Source organism: Urocitellus parryii, chromosome 3 (assembly GCF_045843805.1).
Source record: "Urocitellus parryii isolate mUroPar1 chromosome 3, mUroPar1.hap1, whole genome shotgun sequence".
NCBI classification, from domain to species: Eukaryota; Metazoa; Chordata; class Mammalia; order Rodentia; family Sciuridae; genus Urocitellus; species Urocitellus parryii.
Genome location: NC_135533.1, coordinates 81799726 through 81826803, shown reverse-complemented (window position 1 = coordinate 81826803; position 27078 = coordinate 81799726). Strand labels below are relative to the sequence as shown.

The 27078-nt window shown below is 38.4% G+C and overlaps 1 protein-coding gene across 6 annotated transcripts; it reads left to right on the top strand.

Moving 5' to 3' along the window:
• The first annotated feature begins 1875 nt into the window (after positions 1–1875).
• Positions 1876–26114, top strand: LOC144249018 (protein FAM221A-like). 6 transcript variants are annotated; one of them, XM_077796741.1, is made up of 7 exons: positions 1876–1940; positions 5811–5984; positions 8917–9107; positions 11703–11909; positions 18217–18324; positions 20262–20341; positions 26046–26114. In XM_077796741.1, exons 1-7 carry the CDS (start codon positions 1876–1878, stop codon positions 26112–26114), a joined length of 894 nt encoding a protein of 297 aa, XP_077652867.1. The 6 variants fall into 6 exon arrangements, with proteins under 6 accessions (XP_077652867.1, XP_077652869.1, XP_077652868.1 ...); XM_077796743.1 differs by having other exon boundaries at positions 20259–20341; XM_077796742.1 differs by having other exon boundaries at positions 18217–18331; positions 20257–20341.
• Positions 26115–27078: the final 964 nt, after the last annotated feature.

The window sequence follows — 27078 nt, the reverse complement described above, 5'->3', positions numbered from 1 at the left end:
TACCACACAAGAGACACAAGTACCTTTCTCTTTGGGGTCACTGTGATGGCTCATCCGACCTTAAGGGACCCAAGGAAGAAAGAGAGCAAGAACATGCTCTGACCACGTTTATTCAGGAGAAACTATTCAAATGAGGCAAGGGGTCAGGTTTCAGGGGGCTGAGTCTATCTTCATGATGTCCACTGTCAGCAGGTTGACTGACACCTGGGTAGGCCACACCCAAGGGCACAGTAAAAGAAGGGGACACACACAAGGCACTTCCATGGAAGATTCTATCCTAAACGAGGCAAGGGATTATTTTACAAAGGAACAGGTGAGCATAGCTAGAGCAAGACACACCCATGCACTAGACACCGACCCTCGAACCCAAGAAGGGTGGGAAAGCTCTGCCACATTTCTGTGACTGAGCGCCTCAGCACCCAGCTGGGGAGTGTGACCCAGTCACGTGCAAGGTTGGTCTCCCACAGTCCTGGGTCCCATTTCCAGCACCACAAAATGTAAAACAAATCAAAACCTGACAATACAATGTTATGCTAGAGTTCGGGACCCCCAAAAGACCACCAGAGACTGAGATCGATATAAGCAGCAAAGAGGCGTTTATTGTGAGCTAGCTCGGTCCTACATGCACAAAACAACTGGTGATGCTGAGAGGCCCCGAGCCAGGGTTTGCAGCAGTTTTATACACTTTTGGGGGAAGGCAGGGACTTCACATACATCATAGCAACTCTTAACAAATCATCACACACCAAGGGGAAATCATAAAACAACTCTAAAACATGATTAGCACATTCACTGACGGGAACAAGTTGGGTAAGGGTGATTGGTTAGTACAAGACAGGGGATTCGTTTGAACTGATTGGTTTAAACCACGAGGGGAGTAGTGCTGAACTACATGGTTTCCCAACATGTTATCAACCACCATAAACTACTGGGAGGGTCATTTGGCATCCCAGGTATTTTTCCTGTTTCATGCTGATTGGTGGTTGCTAGGGGATTGCTATGGGCTCCACCTAGCCTAACTGAGTCAGGGACACCTGGCACAGAAGATCTCTCTTGTTATTTGTAGATAAACAACTCAGCAGGGTGGGTATGTGCCTAGGAGTGCTCCCTGGGTTTTTTCAAGGACAAGAGTCACGCCCCCTTCCTTGCACTGGCTTTGCTCTTGATGTAGAGGCTGGTTTCTCAACAACAACAAAAACCCTTAAAAATAAATCATCAAAAGCTTAAGTAGATTATTTTCCCTTAAACTTATTGTGTACTTTTTTGAGGACCATGTTTTCTTGTCAAACTAGACTCAAATACCCATGACTATGTTATATCAATTTTTTAGAAACTTTATTATTATTTTTTGTGGTCCTGAAGATGGAACCCAGGGCCTCCTGCTTGCCCAACACATGCTCTACCACTGAATAATACCTTCAGTCCCCTTATTAGTGTTAAAAGCCAGTTTTGAAAACACTGCTATTGTGGTGAGGCCAGCTTCAAACTCACCAGGACCTTCTGGAAATCACTTGTTTCCAAGACTTGGATTAAGTGAAAAGAGCTATCTCCCATGAATCCATGATATACAAGGCATTGTGCTCCCTTGTTACTCACAAGGACCCTGGCCAGAAGGGAGCGGTGACAGGAATCCTCTTTGGCCGGCTGCAAACTGCCCCCACGCGGCCAGGGCCGGGCTGCAGCACAGGGGCTCACGTGCCGGTGCACTCGGGGCCAGGTAGCAGCGCTCGCCTCCTGCGCGGTCACTGCGCCCGCCCGCTGGGATCTTTGGGCTGGGCCAATCCTCCGGGCTGTCGCTGCTGCTCGGCTCAGTGCTGGCGCGCGCAGGGCGAGCTCGGGGCGATTGGCGCAGGCGTCTTTAGCCTCCCCGCGGCCATGGAGCGGCTGAGGTTGTCCCCCGGCGGCGCCGCGGCGGTGGACGAGTACCTGGAGTACCGCAGGTGAGGCCGCTCGGGGCTCACGTCCCGCCCCTCCGCCGGGCGAGAACGCCGGGGCTTGCTGGGTCTCCCTCGCCGAGGGGGACTGGTGGCGCTGGCCGAGACCTGCCTGCCGGCGAGCGCTGGGGATCGGGGAATCTCTTCCCAGGCTGTTGAGGGAGGCCTAGATTAACTTCACATCTCGTCTTGCTGAAATTAAATATGCTGACCCGGAGTTCCAGGCAGCAATCGGGGTCTGCCGCGGGCGTTTTGCGTCCCCTTCCAAGAGGGATGCTAACTATATTCGTGCAGAGCCCCGTGGTTTCCCCCACTCCTACGTGGCCCCTGGAGAATCCCACACTGAGCACACTCAGTTAGCAGACCCCGAGCTCGCACGTTATTCCAGTGTTAGGGCAAGTCGTGAACTTGGAACGTGCTCCCAACCCCGAGGTGCTCCTTTGGACAAAAACACCCCAACAGGTGTGGTTTTCATGGCTTTGGAGTCTTGTATCCCAAACAGGAAACAGCCTCTGCTTTGGCTTGAGGATGTGATTCACTGTCAAGGCTCTGACAAAGGCTGAGGCACTTGGATGGAAGGATTTTAACCCTCCTCCGCCCCTCCCCCATCTTCTAACAAAAAATGTTGACAGTTGGAAAACAGAGGAATGGGGAATACCGAGAGGACTGGCAGAAGGATGAGAAGTTGAAGGGGAGAGCTGTGTATGTACCGATGATAGGTGACACAATCCTGGCTGGGCTTGGGAGACCTAAGCAGAAGGCGACTCTCCCTAAAGCTGGTTACTGTAAAGGTCAGGCGAGGGTGTGGGGAGCACAACATCGACTGGGGATGGGTCCAGGGCAGATGGGTTCTCTGGCGGATGGGTTTCTCAGCTGACTGCTAGTTTAGAAGTGACTGAAAATTCTGAGCTGGAATCGTGAGATTGTGGAGGGAACTTGATGGGTCATTCCCGATGTCCTCTTAGGTTCGTCTGGGTAAGGCAGGTTATAGAAACTACACTCAGCCCTTACCCAGGGCAGAACCTGCTCCTGTAACCTTCGTGTTTTTGTGCTTTTTCCCTGGGAGCAAGTTGCTGAGCCCTGGTGTTGACTGATATTAGAAATACAGAAGGGCATGCCTCCAAAGAAAATCTCCAGCAAGCACGCTGGGAGCGGCAAGGGCAGTCCACCTGCTTTTATCCCTAAGGCTGTGCTTGTCCTGATAGGAGGAGCCTGGGGTTATAATCTACGTGATTGGCTAATTTTACAATTAGCGTGGGCAAAGGGAAGGACTGTAGGTAAAATGGCTACAGTTGGATCTTACATCTCAAAAGGGCAAAAGAGTAAGTTTTGAAAATGGACCACCGAACTTTCTGTTTCTCACAACTTAGGTATTTAGTTGTTTGGATTGTGGGCCTCCGCTTGTCCTTTGCCCAGAAAGTGCTAGAGGCAGGCCTGTGGGAAATTATTTTTGCAAGCATAAAGAGCACTCAACATTTCTCTTTAAAGGGGATTATCAGATCCCTTGTTTAACATCAGGATTTGAGAAAGGCCAGGAAAACCGGACTTGGGTGCCTAGATATGAAAGGGAATCTGAGAGAAGGGTCAAAAAGATGAGTGTCCATCAGAAATGAACTTTTCTTCCTCAATTTAACTTGATTTGGTCATGTCTCCGTGTTTTGGTGGGGGACAGATGGGAGGGGAAGTGTAGAGTCCTTGCTACTCAAAGTGCCTGAAGCTGAGAACTGTAATATAGATATGACCAGGGAGCTTGATGAAAAGGAGAATCTCAAGCCCACCCCCAGATCTAAGAATTTGAATCTGCATTTGAATGAGACCTCCTGGGATCTGGAAATACAATAAAATTTGAGAGGCACTGGTTTAAAATTTGAAAAACAATCTCTTCCTTAAAAGATCTACACTTGGTCATGGAAATCCTCCTGTAGCAAGTTCCAGACCAGCCTAGACAATTTCGTGAGACCCTGTCTCAAAATTTTAAAAAAGGGCCAGGAATGTAGCTCAGATTTAGGGTGCTTGTTTAGCATGGGCGAGACCATGATTTCATCTCCAACCCTGAGGAAAAACATGGTTTATTTTAAGATCTTTCTGTGGGCGGGGGTTGTGGCTCAGTGCTAGAGGGCTTGCTGAGCATGCATGAGGCACTGGGTTCTATCTGGGCACCACATAAAAATAAACAAAATAAAGGTATTGTATCCATCTACTACTAAAATAAAATTTTAAAAAATCTTTCTGTTCTCCTTTCTTGATAGCCATAATAAAGTGTAATGACCCTCAGTTTTTCTCGAAAGAAAATGTCCTTTGGACAGGGATGTTGGTACATGCCAATAATCTCAGCAAATTGGGAGGCTTATGCAGAAGGATGTAAAGATTGTGTGTGGCCTGGGCAATTTAGAGAGAGGCTGTCTCAAAATAAAATAAAAAGGGCTAGATATGTAGCTCAGTGGCAGAGTCCCTCTGGGTTCTGCCAAAACAAACAAAAACAATAAAAAAAATATTTTATAGTATATCTCAATTGCTTAAATAAGGAAGAAGTTGAAGAATTTCAAAACTTATGAATTGTTTTTTTTATTCTCTACTCAGCTAACAGTTTCAAAGTATGATAAAATGTATGTACTGCATAAAAAAAGTTATGTTGCATTTTACAAATGAAACTTTTTATGATTTTTAGAGGTTAGAGGGCATTTTCATAGAGAAATGTCTTCCTCTTTGAAGACCTTTGTTTAGTTGTATCTTCTTTTCCTCCAGAAAGACCAATTTTTTTCCCCTTAAAAATAGTGATGGCTTGATTTTTCTCATAATATTTTGGAATCTGAAATTAAGCAATGAAACACCTAATTGTCCAATACGCGGGTGTCAGTATGAGCCTGTGCAAATCCAAGCAGGTTTTTAGAGCCTACATAAAATTAAACTCCTGGCCAAGGCTTAGGTTCAGGTTTGGAATTAGTCATGGTTGGCTTCTTCATTGATTTGTTATTGTTGGTTCTATCTTTAAAAAGACAAAAACATTAGATTTTCAGCAGCTTAGGCTCTCGAGTTTAATGAGAAGAACGAACCTGTCTGACTCAGAATTAACAGGAGAAACTGAGATAAATATATAGTAATCTTCCATTGAAATGCCTTAATCAGTAAAGGCAGATGGTGTAAAATCATTGACTTTTAATTTGTAATGGTGTAAAATCATTGACTTTTAATTTGTAATCCTTTGTTACCAGGGAATAGCAGGAGAGAAAAGATTTCTTCAGTCATCACTAGGTTCATGGCTGAGATACCTATGATAAAAGACAGATTAACAAGAGAAAAGCTTGCCAATTTATTTCAGTTTATATGACATGGAGCCTTCAGAAGTGAAGACCCAAAGAAACAGGAGATCTTGTGCGTTTTTATGCTTAGGTTTGATAGAGTGGATAGTCCTGGAGAAGTATGACCAAAGGACAAAAGGGTGTGTCCTAATGGTACAGATTGGGGAGCACTTAGTAAGGCCTATTTGTTCAGATTCTTCTCCCTGTCATGGTATCTCCTCCAGCATGTGCTTTTCCTCCAGGTATGGGGAGAGGACCTCTGGAATGACTGATGTATGACCTACTGCAGGGAAGAAGAACACAGGGAAGGTGAGAGTGGCCTTCCTGCTTCTGCTGCTTCCTCAAATGCCAAGGACTCATGTTTTGGGGTAGCATGGCTGAACGCCATCAGAAGCAAAAGTTTTATTATCATTGTTTGTAATGGGGCTTTTAACAGGTGTCTAAAACAAAACAAAACAAACAAAAAAACCTCAAAGCAGCCTTTCCTTTAACTATACAAGTATAGTTTTAATTAGAGTTTAGTATGTGTAACCTAGAAAATACTCAAGGGTTATAAGACCAATGTTTTCTGTTGTAGAATTGTTGGTGAGGACGATGGAGGGAAACTTTTTACTCCTGAAGAATATGAAGAATACAAAAAGAAAGTTTTACCTATGCGCTTACAGAACAGGTTATTTGTGAGCTGGCGATCACCAACAGGAATGGATTGTAAACTCGTTGGCCCGGAGACACTGTGTTTTTGTACACATAGGTAACATAGTTTATTGCTATTTTCTCATGACTAGAAAATAAGAACAATAGCAAAACATATTCTCCTTCCATAAATAATACTGTGATGATTAAGAAACATTTAAAAATAGGCTTTGGGATGGGGCTGTAAATTAGTGGCAGAGTGCTTGCCTCACAAGTGTGAGGCACTGGGTTCGATCCTTAGCACCACATAAAAGTAAATAAATAAAGGCATGTTGTCTATCTACAACTAAAAAAAAAAAAAAAAAAAAAAAAAAAAAAAACACACTTAAAAATAGGCCTTTACATAAAACAGTAGAAATACCTAAAAGTTTTAAGTTGTCATTAAATTTTTTTTGGTTCTATTCTTTTAGACTCCTAGACTATTGCCTTAAGCATGTCTGTTTTCTTGGTGAACAAGATATTCCTGTGGATCTTTCAGTTTTGTTAGGAAGCAGTGTCCACCTGTCCCATGCTACCCTTTGATAAACAAGCATTCCTCCTCAAATTTACTAATCACCCTTCCCATCTTAAAGAACAGCTGTGTTGATACTCTTCTTTAAGAACCTTTCTTTAAAAATAAAAACATAAGCATACATTGCTTTTGGTTACAAATGGTCATGTTCCAAGAAAATCACAGGGGCAAAGGAGGTTAGGGGACTCCAGTCCTTGATGCAGGCTGCCTGGGTCTGAGGTTTGCATTTCTCTGTGAACATGCTCTACTTCAGATTTTTGCTACTGTCTCACAGTTGTAAAGATCAAAATGATCAAACTGCTTCACAGAAAGACCACTGAACCTATTATGTGTTTTCAGGCAACAACTTTGATTTTTTGTTCTGAGGAAACCACTGAAGGGTAAATTCCTTGTTTTGATAGAAATTCCTGGGGCTTATTTTTGAGAGACTTTTTGTGTAGTTGCTGTTTACAGTTGCACTTTGCCAGAGGTTGTTTTAGGCAGTTGCTAGGATGAGTAATGTGTGTTCGGATTGACTTTAAGCTTATCTAACAATCTCAGTTAAAAACATTGTGATGGATGGAGGAGAGGCATGTGTTGTCATCTTTTATAACTGAAGAGGGGTTTGGTAATTTTATGATAGTTTTATAATTCTTAAAAGATTTCATGCTGCTTATAGAAAAGAAGATTCAATGAAACAAAGAGCCTAAACCTGAAAGTTGATTTTAAAAAAAAATAAACTAGAAATCATGTGAGGAACCATTTGTATCCCAGAAATATGTAAATAAATTTATTATCAAAATAAAGAGTTTATTTGATGAAAAAGATTTCAGGCTAGTTTCTTATCTATATAAGAATATTATATAGATATATCTATATAGCATTTGTAGAGCATGGATTTGACCCTTAAAAACCCAGCCAAATTTAATGGAGAAACTTGTAGTACTGAGTTTTCTACTCAAACTATTTTTTTCCCCTTGTTATGGAAGTGAGACATTGTCATTAAGGAAAATGAGGAGGAATATAGAAAAGTAGAACACACACCACCCAACAGCCAGTTGCTGTTATACTACTAACTTTATCTATATAATTTTTTCCTTGCATAGTTCATTTAGTTGTTGGTTTTGTGTGTGTATAAAATATTAAGCTCTTTTTTAATGACAGAATCACAGAAATGTTTCTACATTATTATACTAATCTCAGACAAGATTTTTAATACCTGCGAGATACTCCACCTAACCCAGTGGTGTTCATCATGTGTTCACTGAGCTCTGAGCAAGACTCAAGGGTGCACCAGCTGGAAGGGCAGGTTAGGGGAAGGGAAGGGGGGCTTCAATTCCTGCTTTCGTCTATTTTACATACAGTGTTATGATTCGGTGAAAGATTTAATTTGAAGAAAGGGTTTAAAAAGTTTGAAAACTATCCTCTAGTCATTTGCTTATCTATTCCCATATATGTGTGAATATGCATATGTATACGTGTACACATATGGTATATATTTGCTATTATAGATACTATTATTAATATTGTCTTTATGCACAATGCTTTTTCTTTATGTGTAATTATTTTCTTAGGGTATATTTTCCAAAATGAACTTTCTGGGTGAAAGGATGGCTTTATTAAATTTCTTGAAGCATTGTTAAATGCAATTGGTTCTTCTTTAACGCTTTCCACAGCCACTCTACGTAATTGTAAATTACATAATTATAAATTACATGTAATTTTTTAAAATGTACCTCTTTTTTCAAAGTGAAAAGTAGTTTGTCATAGTTTAACCTACATTTCCTAGATCCTTATTAAGAATAAGACAAATTTAATATTATTTTACTAAGTAGCTCCTTCTGAGAAGGAGTAAAAAAAAATTACTAACAATCTTTTAACAGAATTTTAGCTTTTAAAATATCTGAGGTTTACTTTGAAATAAAAGTTAAAATTATATTAAAATAAGTTGCAATAGTACATACATATGGAGCCTACTTCAATTTTAAAAATCAAACCATGAAAATAATTTAAGTAGTGCATTTGATCAAAACCATTTTTTAAAAATACTTATTTCTTTTAGTTGAAGTTGGACACAGTATCTTTGTTTGTTTATTTATTTGTTTGTTTGTTTTTGTGTGGTGCTGAAGATGGAACCCAGGGCTTCACAGCTCTACCACTGAGCCACATCCCCAGCCCCTCAAAAGCATTTTTATAAAGAACCTTTTTGACACTCTCAGGTTATGCATACATATCAAAGGATCTGCATTGATGAGCAAGTATTTTATGTATCTTGGTATTGCTATGAAACTTCTTATATAACTTAAAATAAAAATCTAAAAGTATGAAGATTCCCTCTGACCAAAGCTGACAAATACTGCATACAGGGGAGTTTGTTTTCCTTATTAACAAGAATAGCAAAACCAAACAAAAAAGAATTGTATTTGCATCTGACAGAATAGAGATTGTAACTTTTGGCAGTACCCAATTGTGTTTGTATGTCTTCCCTTTCTTTTTTCAGGTATAAGCAACATAAAACTGACTTTGAAACAATTCCACAGCAGCGCCCCATTGATCTGCCTTGCCGAGTGACTGGCTGCCAGTGCAGGGCTTACCTTTTTGTGCCTTTGAATGGCACGCAGCCCATTCGCTGCAGGTGCAAGCACTTTGCTGATCAACACAGCCCTACACCTGGTTTTACATGCAATGCATGTAAGTTACACTATTATACATAGCCACAGGTCGGTTGAATTTCTCTATTGAATATTGAATGTGTCTTTGTACCAGTTTAATCAGGTACAGAGCCAATATTAAAGAGCTAAGCAGACTGGAATAGAGCACAGGAGGGAGGGTGTCTATGTGGGGCTGAAGTGGCTTTGGTTAAAAGAGAGGTGGATGAGGATAAGGAACTCAAGGAAGACCCTCATTAACTCACACATATTATCTAAATTATTCATGGCCCTGGATTATTCCTTAGGATCATCCTATTTTATAAGAGTTTCACCCATGAAATTGCATTATATGTGGATTTACTTACACAAAATATATATTTAATTTACTTACACAAAATATCTTTATTAGTAGGGCGCAGTGGGGCACACCTCTAATCCCAGGAGCTGGGGAGGCTGAGGCAGGAGGATCTTGAGTTCAAAGCCAGCCTCAGCAATGGTGAGGCGCTGAACAACTCAGGGAGAACCTGTCTCTAAATAAAATATAAAATGGGGCTGGGGATGTTGCTCAGTGGTTAAGTGTCCCTGAATTCAATCCCCAATGCTAATCCCCCACAATAAAATATCTTTAATAATGATCCAACCCTGACAGAAACAACTCTTCCTATTCTTCTTTTCAACAAATCCCTAAGAGAGGAGGAGTCAAATGGGCATTCACATCACATTAGTTCATTCAGGAAATAAATCAGAGCACCTACTCTGTCCTAGGCACTATCATTCCAGGCACTGAAATATAGTGGTAGGCATGAGCATGACCTTCCTCATTTGCAGACACAATTCAGCCTCTTGGTATTTTGGTCTCTTGGTATCTGCAGTTATCTCTTCATTTTGAATTTTATCTTATCTTGAATTGAAAAACAAACTAAGCAATATTTAATGTATATACATAGGGTTATTGGCATGCTTAGTAATCATGAACTCTAACCTCATAAATTAATGGGAATATATTTTAGAGAATTACAAGACACAATCCAATCTAATTCAAAAATTTAAAAAGTGGGAGTTAATCAACTAAATTTTTCTTGTTCTTCTCTCCTGCTTCTTGCTCTTTTGTTCTTCTTGTTTGGGGGATCAAACCCAGGGTCTTGTGCATGCTAGGCAAGAACTCTACCACTGAGCTACACCTGCATACCTGCAGGCCTCAACTAAATTTTTTTCAGATTATTTATATATATATATTAGTTGTGCTTGGATACAATACCTTTATTAATTTATTTATTTTAATGTGGTGCTGAAGATGAAACTCAGAGCCTTACACGTGTTAGGCGAGCGCTCTACCGCTGAGCCACAACCCCAGCCCCTTTTGAGACTTTTAAAAAGAATTTCACACATCAGATATTTGAGCTGAGCCAGGCAGGTGGGGCATGCCTTGTATCCAGTGACTTGGGAAGCTGAAGCAGGAGGATCTCCAGTTCAAAAGCAGCCTCAGTAAAAAGTGAGGTGCTAAGCAACTCCATGAGAACCTGTCTCTAAACAAAATATAAAATAGGGCTAGGTTATGGCTCAGTGGTTGAGTGCCCCTGAATTCAATCCCTGGTATCAAAAAAAATTTTATGGGGGGGTTGATATGATACTCAAAATTTTTCAGATTGGGGATGCTCAATCAGTAGTCTATACAAATATTCCAAAATCCAAAGAAATCTAAAATCTGAAATATTTCCAAGCCCAAAAACTTTTGATAAGGGAAACTTAACCTCTAAAATATTTTAATTGAAGGAAGCAGGAATGATCATGTTTCAAAGACTTCATGTAAGTGTTGGATAAAGCAACATTTTTGAGAGGTATGAGCTGGTAATGATTCTGCTAATGATATGTTCTGGCTTCCATTCCAATATGGCTTGTTTTTTTATATAAAAACTTCATTTAGATATAATGCACATTTTTAAGACATACAATTTAATGGTTTTAAATATATTCATCAAAGTGAATCTTAGGCAGGTAACAGCATAATACATTTTAGAACATTTTCATTACCTTAATAAGAAACTCCATATTTGTTAGTAGTCATTCCTTATTCCTATCTCTCTCCACCCCTTGGCAACCACCAGTCTACTTTCTATTTCTATGGATTTGCCTATACTGGACATTTCATGTAAGTTAAATCATAGGATATGTGGTCTTTTGTGACTGACTTCTTGGACCTGGCATAATATTTTCATGACTCCTTGGTGTTGTAGCATTCATCAGTACTATCCTTTGGATCTTTTTTGGGTTTATGGGTTGGTTTTTCTGTATGGCTTTTATCGGAGTTGATCTGTAGGGTATTCTACATGATTTCAACCTGGACCTGCCCACTGGGCTGTCCCCATCATATGTGCATACTGCATTCTTTAACTTCCTTTCTTTAGTCCCAACTGGTTTTGCAAAAAAATCTTTTTCCTTCTATGTACCTTATGTACCCACTTACCACATCACCATCTTTCACAAGTAAGAGCTATGGCCTGCAGGGAAGTTAGGGGCACTGGGATAAAGGGTCAGAGGATCTAGATTCAGCCATCTTTGGCCAAACCATATCCTTTGGGTGGACAGTACAGTCCCTGAACTTTAAACATGTAACATCTTTTCCGTCTTTATTCAGGTTCCAAGTGTTCAGGATTCCATAGCTCTTTCACGTGTGCTTGTGGTCAGCCTGCATATGCCCATGACACAGTCGTGGAAACAAAGCAAGAAAGAATGGCTCAGGGAAAACCAGTGGGACAGGATGTTCCTTATGCAGCAATGGGAGGATTAACTGGTTTCAGCTCACTGGCAGAAGGCTACATGCGATTAGATGACAGTGGGATCGGTAAGTGATGACAGATGAATTGTGATCTTGTCATGAGTTGTATGGCGCTAACAGTAGTGAAGTCTTTGTTGAGCAATTTTTGTTCATATCATGTTTTTTTTTAGAAAATATTCCCTCAGTTGATTGTTAATCTTTAGAAGGTTTCATTGTCACTATGTGATACATTGTCATTATAGAAAATTTAGGAAAAAAACAAGGAAAAAGATCACTTCTACTTCAGTACCTGCACGTATCCCAATTTATATCCCTATTGTTTGTGATAGCCAAATAATGTTTATTTTGTTCGACATGATACTTGTTACCCTATTTTGTCCTGTTTTTGGCATTATAATCATCTCATTTTGGAAAACTGTAGGCCTGTGCTCATGTGTGTATATGTATCTTTGCCTGCATACATGTAATCACATCTATATAAAATTTGTCCATACATATATGTACCCCCATATATCTTCTGTGTACATATAAGTCTTAACTAACACAGGGAAAGGTTTAATAGGATGTATTCTAAACTCTTGAAGGGAGCTGTAAACTTAAGAGAGTTGAGGGAGATTGGGGAGGTGAATATGTTCCCTGTCTATATTAAACACTTCTATGTGAGAATTTTATTTTCTTTTTACAAGATGTATTTTATTTTTTTCATTCAAAATTACGTAAACATACATGTATACTTTCTTGTAAAACTTCAAGCAATAGAAATAAAATATAAAGTCCCATTGTACACACTTTTTGTTACTCCAGTTTCTTTCCCAGAGAGTAATTTGCTGTCATTAACTAACTTAATTTTCTCTTAAGCATACATTTTTACAGTTTACCTCTTTTTCTTAGAAAAATTTTGAAGGCCTATTATGTCAGGAAACATGAATTTATTTTCATTCTTTTTCATTGCTACACAGTATTCCACACTGGAGTTTATCAGTTTAGCTATTTCCTTGTTCATAGCATTTAAGTTTCCATCTTTTTTGCCATTACAAACAATCTTGTCCAGAAAAATACTTGAACTTGCTTCCTTGTGTCCTTTTATGACTTTGACTTTAAGGTAGCTATAGGGAAGTACAATTGCTGGGGTGAAGTGTGTGCTCATGTGAATTTTTAATATATGCCGAATGCAAGTTGTCTTCCCCAAATGCAAAAACTTCTCTTTTTTCCCTAAATATTTATTTTTTAGTTATAGGTGGACACAATATCTTTATTTTATTTTTATGTGGTGCTGTGGATCAAACAGTGCCTTATGCATGCTAGGCGAGTGCACTACTTCTGAGCCACAACCCCAGCCCCAGAACTTGTTTTCTTTGTTTGTTTTTTGTTTTGTTTTGTTTTGTTTGTTTGTTTGTTTGGTGCTGGGGATAGAACCCAGGAACTTGTGCATGCAAGGCAAGCACTCTACCAACTGAAGGTATATCCACAGCCCAGAACTTGTTTTTAATTCCTCTCATGGTGATTCATCTGACCTACTTTCTCATTATTAAGTTTAATAATATCAATGATGAGCTCAAAAAAATTTGAGCTCATCATTGATATTATTAAACTTAATTTTTGCCAGTCTGTTGTGTGAAATTGTTTATTGCTTCAATTTGCTTTTTCTCACTTTGTTATTAGTGAGTTGAGGATCTTTTCATATATATTGGCTGTTTTACTTTCTGTGAATTGTCTGTTCATATTTTTGCTTGTTTTTCTGTGTTTATCTTTTTTCATTGATTTATGCAAAGTCTTCTTTATTTTTTCTGAAAACTAATCCTTTCTTTCTTTCTGTATGTTGCAGATATTTTCTCCCAATCTGTCACTTTTTTTTAATTTTTTCTTTTCTTTTTTTTCTTTTCTTTTTCAGTGTTGGGGATCAAACCTAGGGCCTTGCACATTCCAGGCAAATGCTATACCACGAAGCTATATCCCTAAGTCCATCTTTTAATCTTAGGGGAAAAAAGTCATAGTTTTAAATTTTGGACAGGCCTTCCCTATTCAAATTTATTTTTTACTCTAATTTTAGAAACATACTCTTCTTCATTTTACCTTAATATGCAATTACATTTTTAGCTTTTCCAGGCATCTGGAATTGTTGTCCTTTTTGTGAAACTATGAGGTAGTTATGTCTAACTTCAGGTTTTGTCCAAATTGGTGGACAGTTATCCAACACCATTCTTTGTCAAATAATAGGAAACTTTTTCACAGTCTATCACACTTGTTATTTTGTATTGCTGGCCTGTTTGTCTGTCCTGTGCCAATATTATGTATACAAAATTTTGATGGCTTCATGGTGTTTTGATATTTGTTCTTCCTCCTGTTTATGTTCATTTTCTAAGATTGTCTTGATATGTTTATGCATTTTTCTACTCTAGGTAGTTTAGACATCTAACTTGTTAAATTCGGTAAATAAAGTAGAATTTGCAGTTTTAATAGGTACATGATTGTAATAGGCTCATGGATCAGCTACAGAGAATCCAAATACAAGTACGAAGATAATGATGATGGTGGAGGCTTTGTGCCAGGGGTTATTCCAACCGTTTCATGTGTATTTCCTCATTTAATCCTCCCAACAACTCCATGGGTTAGAGTAGTCTTATTTTACACACTGGGAGACTTAGCACAGAGAAGTAAACAACTTCCCTTTGTTTTTTTTTAATATGAGAGTTTTATGGTTATACATAGGAGTTGGGTTCATCTGGATATATTCATGCATGCGTGGAAACTGATTTCAGTTCCTAATCTCCCTGTTCCCTTGCCCTTTTCCCTCCTGTCCCACCCCCTTCTCCTTCCTCTACTCTCCCAGACTTCCTTTCTCTTGCCTATTAGTGTTTGATTGCTTCTTTAGGTAATCTTATTCTTCCCTCCCCCTTTCCTTTCTTTTACTCTAGCTTCCACCTATAAGAGAAAACATTCGACCTTTGAGTTTCTGAGTTTGGCTAATTTCACTTAGCATGACACTCTTCATTCCATCCATTTACAAGCAAATGCCATAATTTTAATTCTTTTAATGATGTTTAGGACTCCACTGTGTGTGGAGTGTATAATACAACCATATAGTAAGTGTGGGATATACACCTCAATTTCTTAAGCCATTCATCTATTGAGAAGTAAGCAACTTCATAGAAGTTAACTTGATCTGGGTTCTTCAGCTAATGTTTGGTTTCGACCTACAGAACGCTATGGCCTCCATAGTTGGCCTCAATATTTCTGTACAATTTACCATATTGTTTTTGTTAATACAACCATATAGTAAGTAAATTAATTAATTTATGGCTTAATTTTATTACTTCAGAATTTTTCTGAGTCATTCTTTCCTTTTAATTTTTACTGAATATAGCATCTTTTGTTAAATTATAAAAATATGAAAAAGAGCATACTACAGGGACACAGCCACATCAATGTTTATAGCAGCACAATTCACAATAGCTAGAATGTGGAACCAACCTAGATGCCCTTCAATAGATGAATGGATTTAAAAATGTGGCATTTATACACAATGGAATATTACTCAGCACTAAAAAATAACAAGATCATGGCATTTGCAGGGAAATGGATGGCATTAGAGGGGATTATGCTAAGTGAAGTTAGCCAATCCCTAAAAAACAAATGCCGAATGTCTTCTCTGATATAAGAGGGGTGACTCAAAATGGGATAGGGAGGAAGAGCATGAGAAGAAGCCTACCACTAAATAGGGAAGAGAGGTCAGAGGGAAAAAGAGGGAGAAGGGGAATTGCACGGAAGATGGAAGGAGAACCTCATTGTTATACAGAATACATACATGATGTTGCGATGAGAAAAAGAAAAAAAAGTGTGTCACATTAGATTGGATAGAAAGAAAGGATGGGAGGGGAGGGGAGGAGTAGGGGGGATACGAAGGGCAGCAGAATAGAATAGACAATATGATTGATGTATGTACATTCCATGTATGTATTATATGTCAAAATACATTCTGCTGCATGTATGACTAAAAAAAATAAAAATAAATCCTATGGTTAAAAAAAGAAATTATAAAAATATGAATTATCATTTTAATTGAAATCACATAGAATGTGTAGATTGAGGTAGAAATAATTGATATTTTTGAAATGTTGTCACTTATCTTCTGTGAAACTACGTGGGATTCTGAAATTGTTTTTCTAGAAGTCCTGCACAATTCTTAATTAAGTTTATTTCTAGTTATTTAATCTCTTTTTCAAATAGCTGTCCTGGGTTGGAGCTATAGCTCAGTGGTAGAGCAGTTGCTAGCACATGTGAGGCTCTGGGTTTGATCCAAAGCACCACATAAAAATCAATAAAAATAGGGCTGGAGTTGTGGCTCAGTGGTAGAGCTCTCATCCCGCATATGTGAAGACCTGGGTTTGATCCCCAGCACCACATAAAAATAAATAAATAAAGGTGATAATAAGAGAAAAAATCAATAAAAATAAAGATATTGTGTCTCTCTATATAACTAAAAAATAAACTAAAAGCGGTATCATGCATGTTTTTTCCTCCTTTGTTTTCTGTTTGTTTATAAAAAAGCAAATGTTTTCTGCTATTTTTATTATCAGTCTTATTACTTAATGTTAGAGTTATTAAACATATTTTTACTATATTTTGCAAATAATGGTATTTTTGCCTCTTTCCAATATTTATGAACCTTCTTACTTTGATTAATTTAATGGCTACTACTTTCAGAAAAATGCCAAACAACAGTGATAGTAGCTGGCATCGTTGCCTTTTTCTGATTTCTAGTATTTTATCACCCAAGTATCTTCATAGTATTCAGAAAGAAAAATCTCTCCTCTTGGCCCCTGAGGGAATAGAGGGAGAAGGTACAGAGAGGTGATACTGAGGAGAGGAGATATATGCTTCCATACTTTGTTTTTGTCTTACAGTCAAGTTGGGGGGAGCCCAGGGGCAGAGGGACCCTGTAGCCATGTAGGCCCCTAAATCGAGGTGACCTCTGGCTGGGATGCAGTTCCTTTATGGTACACAAGGACCATCATTCCTAGCTCTCAGGGAATGCTTGTCAGGTAGCTCAAATGTGAGATAATGGCAGTGCCGTGACATCTGTCATAGGGGGACAAGGTGGCCCCTGGTCCAGAACTGAAGATGGGTCGTAAGAGCCAGGGGATTCCATAGAAGAAGTGGCAAGCTTTGAGGGAGTCTGTACTTCTAGTGAGAGCCAGTATGAGGCCACCAGGTCCTATCAAGCTGAGGAACCAAATGAGAAGATAGGCCATCCTTGAGCATCTGAGAGCAGTAGCACATGCATCAACCAGAGGACAGCACTAGGGCCTGAATGGACCTGAACCTCCCCTCCCACTCCTATATTCTCATGTGCCACATAAGAGGGTGGCTGGGGACAGGAAGGGGGCCAAGAATTGGAAGGGCTGAACAATTTTCTATACTGTTCACATTACAAGATAGGACTAACTTTAAAAACATTTAGGGCTGCAAGTTTCTTTCCTTCCCTGTGCCCATATGTGGGGACAGGGCTGTGGGGAAGTGGTAGTTTTGGAGGAAGTGCACATTTTCTCTGTACTTTTCCTTTTGGTCCAGAAGTCCTGGCACTAAGCACCAAGTCCAGGCACTAAGGTCTTTGTAATTTGTGGTTTGGGAACGGTGGATATTTCCTTATGTCATTGGAGAAGGAGCTTTCTTCTTTTTTATACTTTTTTGGATTTTTTTTTCTTTTTTTTTTTTTATTGTTGGTCAATCAATGGATTTTTTTTTTTAAGATCAGGAAAAGATTAAAAATACATTTAGTCTATCCTTGTCAACCACAGATTTCTGGTTGTAACCATATTAGCGTTTAGTGATTTGCTGACATAGGCACACTAGTTGACAATATTTATTCATATAAAAAATATTTTGAAGAAAGGGGTTGAGAACTGCAAAAATACTTTTTTTACACCAATTTCCTTTATGTTACAGATAAAAATTGAAATAAAAATTCCTGTGGGTTTTTTTTTTTTTTAATGGGATTTTGTGTTGTCCAGACTGGTCTTGAACTTCTGGGCTCAAGTGATCCTCCCACCTCAGCCTCCTGAGTTGCTGGGATTATAGGCATGCATCACTGTACCCAGCTAACATTTTCTTTTTTGTAGAAAGGAGTTTTCTGCTTGGCATGGTGGCACATGCCTGTAATCTCAATGACTTTGAAGGCTGAGGTAGGAGGATGACAATTTCATGGTCAGCCTAGGCAACTCAGAGAGACTCTCTCAAAACAAAACAAAACAGAACAAAACAAAAAGGTTGCCAATGAGTCTTCTTAGATTCTAATTTACTTCACATTAGACATAACAACTTGTGTGTATCCCTGTAAGTACAGATTTTCATTCTGCATGTATTTTGTTCTCAGGTGCACCTTCAGTTGAATTTTTAAATTCTCCAGTTACTGCCATGGACCACGCGTTTCTAAAAGCATTGCAAGGACCATCTACTTCTTCTCCAGAAACACTAACAAATGGTAATGAATTAGAGTGAGAAATATTTTTGGACATAGTAAGAATACTGAGCTTTGGTTTCCTTCCTAAGCTTCTCTTCTTTCTACTATTACATAACACAATTTGACCTCAAAGTTAGCCTTTTGTTTTACTCTTCTTTTATATTGGCACACACTGCAAGAAAGCAAGCAACTTCATTTTTTTATTGGGTAAAAATAGATAAATCTGAGAATAACAAGGAATCTGATAATAATAATATAAATTAAAATTTAGAACTTTTTCTGGTTCTATGGCCCTGGTGTTTGAATCAGAGTGCCCTCTATTGGACTGATTACCTCCATCCTTTGGATTCTCCCCAAGGGGATATAATCTAGTGATAACCATGGGTTAGGAGGATTTTGCCATTCATACATTAAGAGCAAATAAATTCATTTTAAACAGCTAGTATTCCATATTTCATTTATTTAAAAAGAGAATGAAAACACTGAAGATAGAAATCAAAAGGCTTTTTGGTTTTTGTTTTGTTGCTGGTGTGGATCCTACCTAGGGCTCCATGCAGGCTGGGCAAGTGCTCTGGAAATTGTATGGTATATTTTAGGTTTTAATATTTTAAAGTGAGAACTTTCTTTGATTTTATTTGTATCTTCATATACCCTGACATTCTCCACAAGAGATTCTAATGCTGCTTGTAAAATCAACACTCAATGAAGCAATAATTGAATGTAAAAATTGAACAACAATAACAAAAAAAACCACAATCGTGGCCGATTTCAAGATTGATATAATTGCTGCATTAAGCCTCAGTTTAGATTGAGTGTAATGGCAGCCACTGCATGGGGCAGGTGAGGTCGATTAAGTTCTTTTAACTTATTGGAAAGGAGAAAGCACAAGTTTCCCAGTGCCAATGCCGATGCATGGCATACCAACACTAAATTTTAAAGAAGTTTGTATAGTGATCTTCAATGATGCAGTGGCCAAGGACATCCAAAAAGAGCTTTCGAGGGCTACTTTTCAGCAAGTACAGACTCTGCATGCTAGTTTTCTGTAGTCGCCTCTGATAAGAGTGATCCATGTACACTAAAATGCAAGTCTGGGAAAGGGAGTCTGCAAGGACATAGTTTAAATGGCCCAACCTGATCCAGGATTAGACTCAGAGTTTCCAGAGGTGTGGATTTTCCTTTCATTCTGTAAGCTTTCTCAACAAAGCTTTTGTGAGGATAGTTGAGATATGGTTGCACCCTGTGGAAATTTACTGGGTTTAGATGCTTTTATGGTTGCTGGTTGAGGGTGAATTTATGTACTTTAGAAACCAGAAGAACAGATGTCTAAGTTGCTATTTTGTTTTGGAAATGAAAGCACCCAATGAAGACATTCATTTGTACTGAAGGTGAACTTTTCTCCATAGGCTTTTAGAGGATCTACAAAGAAAACTGGATTCTCCTTACTGAAGCAGATTTAAATTTCTTTTAGCCTACAAATTAGAACTTCATTAATTTTACAAAATAAATACTATGAAAGATGGCTAAAATTCAAAGTATCATCATTGTGGTTGCCTATACAAGGCTTCAGTAAAGCCTCAGTAATGCAGACAGCAATGCATTACATCATGCATTTATCATACTTTTGTATTATATTATCCTTCATGTACAAAGCACAGCTTGGATTTCTAGTTGTAATGTCAAAAGTTGGACATAGCTAAGTGTACTCATATGGAATAGCTACGTTGTGTTTATACAGCCAGTTGAATATTTGAGAGAATGTTTGCCGCTATTGGTTTACTTCTGTCTTGTGATGCCATTCTTTCTTAAAAAGAATTAGGTCTTGGGACTTCTTGGGCCATTTCTCATTCAGAAAATAAAACATCACCTAGCAGGAAGAAATATTTCATTGTATTTTTTTCAACTTTGGGGGAATATATGTCATAAATATGTCATTCCTTAGTTTTTTTCCATGTCAGTAGGTACAAGTAGTCAAGATTCTTCCTTAAGAAGACCTGATGAGGATGACATGGCTTTCTTTGAAAGGCGATATCAGGAAAGGGTAGGTTTTTAAGGAAATTCACTGATATTAAGCATTTAGTTATCACAAATATACTATAGAATGATTATACATTGAATGTGGAATATCATAAAAAATAATTTGCAAAGTCTTTACTTATAGTTGGTGTTAGGCCTGGAGGTTTACGTAGAATTATTCAGAAAGAAGCAGGACTAATGAATAATGTGATATATTCTATGATTGATTTATAGAGGTCATAAACATTGATTAAATATACAAATAAAATAACAATATCAACTGTCAGCATATTTGTAAATTATATGGACTCCCCTCTGCCCTGCTGCTGGGAATTGAGCCCAGGGCCTCACTCATGCGAGGCAAGTTTTGTACCATTGAGCTATAACCCCATGCCCATGTGTATCTGGAATTTGTGTTTTCTTAAAGTACCAGATCGAAACAAATGGAGAGAGTCCTGATCAGTGGTTAAGGCTTAACTGGACAGTAGAAATTTTTCGAGATGGAACTATCTGTGCTATAGCCATTCACCATAAGTGCCTCCATGAGTCTAAATTTAAATGACTTTAAATTTGAAATGAATTACTTCAGTCACACTACCCACATTTCAAGTGCTTAGAAGCCACATGTGGCTTGCGGCTGCCTTTTTTTTGTAGCTCCATTGAGGTTAGGGCCTATAATGAAACTGATCTTCATTCTTGGAACACACATATTCACAGATATTAAACATTTCTATCTTTGCTGAAAATTCTTTTGGAAAGCTCTGGCTTAAGGTTGTCTCAGTTTGTTGGGACTGCTGAAACAAAATTCCTAAACTGTGTGGTTTGTATTTGACAATTTTATTTCTCAGTTTTGGAGGTTGGGTGTCTTAGATCTAGGTATGCAATTTCAGTGTCTGGTGAGGGCTGCCGTGTGCAATTTCAGTGTCTGGTGAGGGCTGCCTTCTGGTCCACAGATGGCATCTTCTCATTATGCCCTCACGTGGTAGACAAGGAAAGGCAGCTCTCTGGGGCCTCCTTCACAGGGCGCTAGTCACATGCACAAGGTGCCAGCTCTCATAACCTAATCCTTGCCTGTAGGTCCCACCTCCTAAATTTCAGCATATAAATTGGGGGTGGAAGTCAGAAACTTTTAGACCATAATAAAGAGAAAAGAGGTAGTAGGAGGACATCAGGGAGGGAGATAAAATGTCCAGAGTGATTTTAAAAAAATGCTTTTTTTTTGCAGCCTCATTGAGGGTAGGGCTTATAATGAAATTGATCTTCACTTTTGGAACACACACATTCACAGATTGATTTTAATTGTTCTGGGTTCTAGAAGTCTATGTCCTCCAGAGGCCTGGGTAGTGTGACAGTGTTGAAGACATGCCAGTGTATTTGTTTGTGGGAAGATAATGAAAGGAGTTCTTATTTATGAATGCTTTAAAGGATATTCCAGGCCCATCCAGAGAGCAGTAAACCTGGAATGTCTGGATTTATGAGATATAGTTCATAACTCCTCAGCCTGTGTGATTTATGGCTTTATGAGACAACTTATAACCTGTCTAGCCTGTATGATTAATGGTGTTCAAATCTAAGAAACCCCAACAGGAATGATTTCCTCTGAGTTGACATGTATCTCACACAACAGTAGTCCCTGTCTTTTCCTCCAGAACTGTTGAGAGGAAAGGGACCATTAGCAACCTGTATCTCTTGGTTTAGGATCCCTCTCAAGAGCAGTGCTGTGTGGGTATCTGGGTTTTTGCTTCTATCCTTTGCCAATCACTGGTAACATTTGGTGTGGGAAGAATCTTATGATAATAGTAAGTTGGTTTGGACAGTTGAAGCCTTGGTGGTAACATGGTTTAGCAGCTACTTTTGGAGGTTATTGAAAAGTTGCTTCTTTTATATATCAGGTCAGATTATTTTCTTCTGCTGTGATGATGCTTGTTCTCTTTTCCCCAAGAAAGTAGAATTTTAGTAAGGAAACAAGTATGAAAGATCTGCTAGTTGCCAGGTACTTTATGCAGGAATTAATTTTTTAAACATTTTTTAAATAACTTTATCTTATTTATTTATATGTGGTGCTGAGGATCCAACCTAGTGCTTTACCAGTACTAGGCAAGCACTCTACCCCTGAGCTACATCCCCAGCCCCAGGAAATAAATATTAAAAGAAAGGGAAAGTAGCAGAAGGAGATACTTGGGACTCTAGATGGATGTATTAAGTATTATTTTAAGTGAGTAAACTGCTTTTGTTTGTTGTTTTGCATGTGTGCTGCATTTAAAAAAAAAAAGAGTTAATATAATTGGGTATGATGGAATACACCTGTAATCCCAGCCACTCAGGAGCCTGAGACAGGAAGATTGGAAATTCCAGGTCAGCCTCAGCAACTGAGTGAGCCTTGTTTCAAAATAAAAAAATAAGAAGGCCTGGGGATGTGGCTCAGTGGTAAAGTGACACTGGGTTCAATTTCCAGTAGTCGTTCCTACCAAGTGTTACTGCAAATCTCACATTTGGCTTTAAATGAGAGGAGACAGGGGAGCAGCAATTGTTGAGTACTTATTGATCAATTATATTGATCTATATAATCTTACTTATGCCTTCACAACAACCTTGAGACGTAGCTATTACTATGACTTTTTTAAAAAAACAAATGAGAAACTATTGGTTAAATTTCTTGCCCAAATCTTTGATAAAGAGATAGAATTCAAATGCTCTTCTTTCGCCTCCAAAACCTCTAATCTTTGCCTTAGAGTAGGGTGTCCTTCGGAGGTCCTTCAGATGACCTGATGACTGATAACAGTGTGTGACAGTGACATGAATGCAAGGTTCCTGAATGAGATTGGTTTCACAGAGGAGAGAGAAAATAATGAGGGAGAAGTACAGGTTACATTTATTACTTTTATTATTGGGAATTTGTTGCTTTGATTTGATGGGATTAGATAGACTGGTTTTACCAGGTCCCTCCTGGTTTCTTCACACTATCTCTCCCAGGTTGGAAGCTAGGAAGCCCTGTCTCCACCTGCCATGCCGTTTATTTTCTGTCCCCTTCTCTTGTCTATGAAAATTGAGGTGTGTGAATATGAGTGGGGGTAGGAAGCAGGTGGGCTTGTGTTCTGCTTTGTGTTCTTTAATCCCATGGGAAGGGTTTACATGTGTCTGAAATGTGAGAAGGCTGCCACTTTGGGAATGTTTGGGGCTGCTTTGCTTGAACTCCAGTGGAGGAGGACAAGGCCTTTGGGAAGAACATTGTGGGAATATAGACACCAGAATTACAGGGGAGCATCCTTAAAGGAGTCCAGGTGTCAGAGACAGTCTGGCTGGCTTAGGTGCATTCTGTAACTGTAGGCAATGTGCACAGGCTGGATGTATAGTTAGGCTTTTAAGTATTAAAAAAATTTCTTAGCGACAAAACTTCTGAAACAAACGGAAATGAGGAAAAGCACTCCATTCACAATATCCTTAAAAAAAATTAAATACTTGGGAATCAACTTAACAAAAGAGGTGAAAGATTTATACAATGAAAACTACAGAACCCTAAAGAGAGAAGTAGAAGAAGACCTTAGAAAATGGAAAAATATACCCTGTTCATGGATAGGCCGAACTAACATTATCAAAATGGCGATATTACCAAAAGTTCTCTATAGGTTTAATGCAATGCCAATCAAAATCCCAAAGGCATTTCTTGAAGAAATAGATAAAGCAATCATGAAATTCATATGGAAAAATAAAAGACCCAGAATAGCAAAAGCAATTCTAAGCAGGAAGTGTGAATCAGGCAGTATATCGATACCAGATTCCAAACTATATTACAGAGCAATAGTGACCAAAACAGCATGGTACTGGTACCAAAACAGGCGGGTGGACCAATGGTATAGAATAGAGGACACAGAGACTAATCCACAAAGTTACAACTATCTTATATTTGATAAAGGGGCTAAAAGCATGCAATGGAGGAAGGATAGCATCTTCAACAAATGGTGTTGGGAAAACTGGAAATCCATATGCAACAAAATGAAACTGAATCCCTTTCTCTCGCCATGCACAAAAGTTAACTCAAAATGGATCAAGGAGCTTGATATCAAATCAGAGACTCTTTGCCTGATAGAAGAAAAAGTTGGCTATGATTTACATATTGTGGGGTCGGGCTCCAAATTCCTTAATAGGACACCCATAGCACAAGAGTTAATAACAAGAATCAACAAATGGGATTTACTTAAACTAAAAAGTTTTTTCTCAGCAAGAGAAACAATAAGAGAGGTAAATAGGGAGCCTACATCCTGGGAACAAATTTTTACTCCTCACACTTCAGATAGAGCCCTAATATCCAGAGTATACAAAGAACTCAAAAAATTAGACAATAAGATAGCAAATAACCCAATCAACAAATGGGCCAAGGACCTGAACAGACACTTCTCAGAGGAGGATATACAATCAATCAACAAGTACATGAAAAAATGCTCACCATCTCTAGCAGTCAGAGAAATGCAAATCAAAACCACCCTAAGATACCATCTCACTCCAGTAAGATTGGCAGCCACTATGAAGTCAAACAACAACAAGTGCTGGCGAGGATGTGGAGAAAAGGGTACTCTTGTACATTGCTGGTGGGACTGCAAATTGGTGCGGCCAATTTGGAAAGCAGTTTGGAGATTCCTGGGAAAGCTGGGAATGGAACCACCATTTGACCCTGCTATTGCCCTTCTCGGACTATTCCCTGAAGACCTTAAAAGAGCATGCTACAGGGATGCTGCTACATCGATGTTCATAGCAGCACAATTCACAATAGCTAGACTGTGGAACCAACCCAGATGCCCTTCAATAGATGAATGGATAAAAAAAATGTGGCATCTATACACAATGGAGTACTATGCAGCAATAAAAAATGACAAAATCATAGAATTTGCAGGGAAATGGATGGCACTAGAGCAGATTATGCTTAGTGAAGCTAGTCAATCCCTAAAAAACAAATACCAAATGTCTTCTTTGATATAATGAGAGCAACTATGAACAGAGCAGGGAGGAAGAGCAGGAAGAAAAGATTAACATTAAACAGAGACATGAGATGGGAGGGAAAGGGAGAGAAAAGGGAAATTGCATGGAAATGAAGGGAGACCCTCATTGCTATACAATATTACATATAAGAGGTTGTGAGGGGAATGGGAAAATTAACAAGGAGAGAAATGAATTACAATAGATGGGGTAGAGAGAGAAGATGGGAGGGGAGGGGAGGGGGGATAGTAGGGGATAGGAAAAGTAGCAGAATACAACAATTACTAATTGGGCATTATGTAAAATTGTGGATGTGTAACCGACGTGATTCTGCAATCTGCATTTGGGGTAAAATTGGGAGTTCATAACCCACTTCAATCTAATGTATGAAATATGATATGTCATGAGCTTTGTAATGTTGTGAACAACCAACAAAAAAAATAATAAAAAAATAAAAATAAAAAAATAAAAAAATTTCTTTACTAGCAGTTCAAATTAATTGATCCTCTCTTCTAAAGCAATGTTTATTTATATATTATTTTTATTAAAATGCTTCTGTAAAGTTAAAATCACAGCACTTAAAAACAGGCAATCATGTCTCTTTAAGGATCGGATTTTGGCTTTAGTATATGGCAGCTTATAAACTGAGTGGCATGGTTGTGATAAATAAGGCCTGAATCCAAATGAGGTATGTGCAGTCTTTTGTTCCTTAGAATGGTCTACTACTTAGTAAATAAATGAATGTTTTAAATTTACAGGTAAAAATGGAAAAGGCAGCTAAGATGAAAGGAAAATCTCCATTGCCATCAACTACAAAACCTTCGTGAAGGCTGTTGGACAGCTTAAAACCATCATGCAAATATGTCTTTCTGCTCATTTAAATGTAATAATAGACTTTATCTTCTCTCAAATTATTTACTTTTTAATTATGTAAATATGTCTTTTTGGATGTTTTGTTCATTTATTGAAAGGAGAAATTGTCTTATATTATTTTGATTAAAATAATGATTTACTACTTTGTATATGCTTTTTCTCTCAGGTAGAGAAGTTAGGATATTCTCATAGAAGTCAAACTCTGAAAATATTTATTTTTAGTCTATTATAAATTAAATTTTTAGTCTATTATAATTTAACTTTTCCAGCCTATTTAACAAATTAAAGATGTTATCAATGTTTTTTAACAAACATGTCACTTTCTCATTCAAAATTGTAAGTTAAAATCATTAATTTTTTCTTTTACAAGTTTTGGAAGGTCGATTTATATTTTTAAATAAAAAACTGCATTTTATAATTATGGAATAATTTTCTAGAGTTATCCACTGGTTTTTTTTACACTGGTAACTAACTATCTGTGTATATAAAGAAAGAGAAAGCAAGGGCACAAAGTACACAGAGGGCTGATTCTGTAGATGGCAAGATCACTGAGGGTCCAACTGCATGTTCTAGGGCCAGGCCAGAAAGTCATACCAGACAGGAGAGAACCAAGAAGCAGAGTCTATGTATGCAGTTGACACCTTGGGTTTGTGTCAACTAAAAGGAGACTTGGGAAATTGTAGTGGCACCCCCTTTCTCCACAGAAAATCTTAACTGGGTTTCTCCAGAAATCTTCACCATGCTGGTTTTAGGACTGTCAATAAAAGAGTTCAATGAGATAAACTTCCTAGCTAGCTATTCAAGGGGAGCTAAGCTCATCCTTTTTGCCATGCACTCGAATGCATTTAGATTCTATAGCAAGAGGGGCTTATTTTTCTTGAAACTATCTTCTAGAGGATACTAGTATAATACCAAAAA